Raw genomic sequence first — 4,540 nt, 5'->3', positions numbered from 1 at the left:
GATGCTCAGAGTTCTAAGCTCCAGTTTCTGGGCAAGAAGGCTTAGTTTCTCTTCCTGGTTCCATGGATGACAAACCTGTGATTGTAGTAAGTAAGAACAATGTTTACACCACAAAGGGTTCTTGTTGCTGAATGGGGGAAAATATTCACTAGAACCCCTTCCTTAGGAGAGGAGGCAGGGTGTCCCAATATATTTTGAGCATACTGTTATGCTAACTCAGTTCTAGGAAATGATACTTTCTCCACCTGGAAATGATCTATTAGCCTAGTTATTGTCTTCATCAGTCAACACACACACATACACACACACACACACACACACACACACACACACACACACTCCACTAACTCTACTGCTTATTTAAACATAGTATCTGCTCTATAAGTTGCACAGATCTGAATTAAATCTTTTGGAAATTTTCTCTACTGCCATGCAAATTATGTCAACTGAGCCATGTACTCTTTTCATTGAAAAAAGTCTAATATTTGACATGGTTTTAAAAAATATACTCTTGTCTTGAAAATATTATTCTTCTGTGTTTACTCTAGACTGGAACAAGCACAGAATAGTACAACACTTCCTCTCTACAGACGATATGGAGGACAAAAGGATGAATTTTGGTAAGTGAGCATGTTATCCAAAACAATCTATTATTTTGATTTAGTGTGAGATTAGTCAATATGTTTTATTGCTTTGGTACAGAGAATACTAAATATCAAAACCAACTAAACTTGCTTTTGTCACTGCATTGGAACAAATTAATTGCAACATAAAATATCTCAAGTAACTTAGCAGCCATTTCCTCTAAGATTCAAACAATTGTTCTCTCCCCCTCCTTGGAGCACTTGAAGGAGAGTCTGGCTGATCACTTGCTAGGTAGGTTATAGTGGATATTCTTTTAATGCCAATGTCATGGTCCTTTTGGAGAACAAAAGACAAAAAATAACAACCACAGCATGGGTGACACTAGATGGATACTGAGGTCTCTTCCAAATCTCAAATTTGTGATTCTGTGATACATTCATGAATGTACACCTTTCAATTTACATGTTTGTTGTTAGTGTGTACTGTCTTCCATGAGTACTGGCTTCTTTCTTTGCATTGTTTAATGAAAATCTTTTCAGACATTTTTATACTGTACTCCTCACCCTTACATATCTGGTCATTTCTATTGTTGTAACCTTCATGGAGACAGAGACCAAGTCTTTGTTAATCTATATATTTTCCTCAATGCCAGAGTGCTTTGCCCACTGTGAGTGCTTAATAAAGGTTTGATAAATGAACGTTGGGTATGAATATCATGTAGATGCCAGAGGGTTCATGTTTCCAGCATAGAGAAATGTGATATGATTATTTGGGCTTAACAAAAAAAATCTTGTTTCTCTCTTCTCGTTATTCAAGTGAAAAAGGAGTGGGGGTATGTGGGGTGTTCAGGGAGGATTAGCACCCCTGGTGTGAGGGCCTGCCAAGCCCTTTCCAGGGTGTCCACCTTCATTCAACTCTCACCTGGAGCTCCAAGGAAATAGCATGAGCAAAACCCAGTAAACCATCTGCACATATGGGCTAAACCAAGTTGAGGGTAACTGACAGACATTAAACCTGACAGTGAGTTAAGGAAATGTCTACCCCAAGCACATGAAGACTTTGTCTAGCAGGCTGGATGGGAGGAGAACAATTCATTCCAATGGCCATGAAGGAGACTGAATGAGGCACTGCGGAGCACTTAAAGTTTGGTGACACAGGGGCAGGTAGGAGGCACAGTGAGAAGAGGACCAGCCCTGGAGTCAGGAGGACCTGAGTTCAAATCTGGCCTCAGATACTTGACACACTTACTATCTGTGTGACCTTGGGCAAGTCACTTAACCCCAATTGCCCTGCCTTCCCCTCTTCAAAAAAAAATTAGTGATGAAACAACAGACACCAAAGTCATCTACTGCATCATGGGCCATGGCTGTTCATCTTGACTTTTGTCCTGCCACTGGACTTCGACAACTCTGAAGGGGAGAGTGAAGCTCATGACTTTGCGCAACTCTGCCTCACTTAAATCCAATTCACACCCAAGTCAAAACATCACTCCATGATGTCATTGGTCCTCTTCAAATATGGACAAACAACAAAATAGGAGTGAATTACTGTTGTCAAGAAAAATGAAAAGATGTAAGATAATTTTAATGGCTCAAAAAGAGGTACATTATGGTTATCTCTACTTTTAACAAAATGTCAGGTATAGATTCATCAAAAGGTAATAAGTTTTATGTTCTTCCTTCACATTCAAAAATGATGCTAGTGCAAAGGTAACATTGTATCAATGCAGGCAACACTGGCTACAAATATCAGGGAAAACAGAAGTCACCGTGATTTCAAGTTTTGGCTTTCTTCAAACTAAGATGAAATTGGACACATTTTACCCATTTATGAGGAATATTAACGTTCAAAAACAAATCTTATTAAGATTTAGACAAACAGGGGTCATGCAGAATGAAAGTCTTTTTTCAAACAAATCCTAGCAAAGAATACAAGGCACTGTACCAAGTCCTCCAAGATACAAAGCAAGAAGGTAGAACTGTTTCACTAGATGAGGGCGCAAGTACTTCCTTCAGTACTGAACCTTCAATCAGCCAGAATATTTAAGTAGCAGAAACAGTAATAAAAGGACTAGTGTTACTGAGACTAGCCCCTATCAATATGTAAGGATAGATTATTTCCATGCAAAATAAAGTGATTGTGAAGACTCTTAAGGCAGCATGACCATGGAAGGAGGGCTGGATTTGGGGTCAGAAGATCTGGGTTTGAATACTGGCTATGTTGCTTTCTATCAATCTATCCTTGGACAAGTCACTTAAACCCCACTGTGCCTCAGTTTCTTTAACTGAAAAATAAGATCATAACATTAGATTACTTCAAAGGTTCCTTATAGCTATAAATCTATGATTTTGTAGACTCTGGTGGTCTTGGGTTTCTGTGTGTATGTCTTTCTCTGTGCACACTAAATGTGCTCTGTTCATGCACTTACACTTGCAGAAAGACTTCCAGGACTATTTTATCTCCCAAAATTCAAGCACGACTGGCACCATTCAGGAATTTATCTGTGATACCTTTTTCTCTTCAGATTAACCAAAAACCTGTTTAATTCTCCTGCTATTTTGATGTCCCATAGGAGCTAAAGACAGGAGGTCTAGTTTCAAAATGGGCCAGTGTGCTTTCCACTGAAATTTAAACTTTCTTCTTAGCATCCTTACTTGGAAACAAGTTAGTTTGTGTCATTGTTCTCTTATCTTTTCCACAGTTTTGGAGCCTAACAGGTCAATCACACACACTGTGACTGAGTTTGTCCTCCTGGGTTTTTCTGGTAACAGGAGAATGCAGAATCTCCTCTTCTCCTTGATCTTGGTGATATACATGCTGACTTTGTTGGGGAATGGAGCCATTGTCTGGGCAGTAAAATGGGACAAGCAGCTCCACACACCCATGTACATCCTCTTGGGGAATTTTGCTTTCCTTGAAATATGGTATGTTTCTTCTACTGTTCCCAACATGTTGGCCAACTTTCTATCCAAGACCAAGACCATCTCCTTCTCTGGATGCTTCTTACAGTTCTATTTCTTTTTCTCCCTTGGGGTTACTGAGTGTTTCTTCCTATCAATCATGGCATATGATCGGTACCTAGCCATCTGCCATCCACTACACTATCCCATCAAAATGACAAGACAGTTCTGTGCCACCCTGATATCTACCTGTTGGGTGGGTGGATTCGTTTATTACCCAGTTCCTATTATCCTTATATCTCAGCTTCCCTTCTGTGGCCCTAACATCATTGATCACTTTGTCTGTGAACAAGGACCATTACTTGCACTTATCTGTGTCCCCGCTCCTGTTATTAAACTCACCTGCTACACTTTGAACTCCATGATTATCTTTGGATCCTTATTCCCCATCCTTGTATCCTATACCCTTGTCCTAAGAGCTGTGTTGCGTGTTCCCTCTGGTGCTGGCCGACATAAAGCCTTCTCCACATGTGGATCCCATCTAGTGGTTGTGTCTCTATTCTATGGCACCCTCATGGTGATGTATGTAACCCCAACATCTGGAAATCCAGCTGAAATGCAGAAGATTGTCACATTGATGTACTCAGTAGTAACTCCACTCTTAAACCCCCTAATCTACAGTCTACGCAACAAGGACATGAAAAATGCCCTGAGGAAAGTCCTAGGAGGATTGAAAATTAACCAGAGTTCATGGGAATTATTTGAAAGCTAAGATGACTGTCATATTACTCTTTGGCTCTGCTCCAGTACTGTGAAGGATCTGAGATCTCATAATTCCTTTTCCATCACAGACTGCAACCCACCCATGCCTTTTCATTCTGTATGACTTTTTTATTTCATACTTTCATAAAGTCCCAATGGAGATTTAAAAAAATGAAAAGGACATATATTGACAAAAATATTTATAGCAGCTCTTTTTGTGGTACTAAAGAATTGCAAGTTGAGGGAGTGCATATCCATTCGGGAGTGGCTGAACAAGTTGTAGCATATGATTA

General features: G+C 39.8%; 1 protein-coding gene across 1 annotated transcript; it reads left to right on the top strand.

The window, feature by feature from the left end:
- Nucleotides 1-595: 595 nt before the first annotated feature.
- LOC118829719 (olfactory receptor 11H6-like) lies at nucleotides 596-4,257 on the top strand. The gene is made up of 2 exons (XM_036736623.1): nucleotides 596-620; nucleotides 3,287-4,257. Exons 1-2 carry the CDS (start codon nucleotides 596-598, stop codon nucleotides 4,255-4,257), a joined length of 996 nt encoding a protein of 331 aa, XP_036592518.1.
- Nucleotides 4,258-4,540: the final 283 nt, after the last annotated feature.

Source organism: Trichosurus vulpecula, chromosome 8 (assembly GCF_011100635.1).
Source record: "Trichosurus vulpecula isolate mTriVul1 chromosome 8, mTriVul1.pri, whole genome shotgun sequence".
In the NCBI taxonomy this organism is placed as follows: domain Eukaryota; kingdom Metazoa; phylum Chordata; class Mammalia; order Diprotodontia; family Phalangeridae; genus Trichosurus; species Trichosurus vulpecula.
This window is presented reverse-complemented; position numbering and strand designations above follow the sequence as displayed.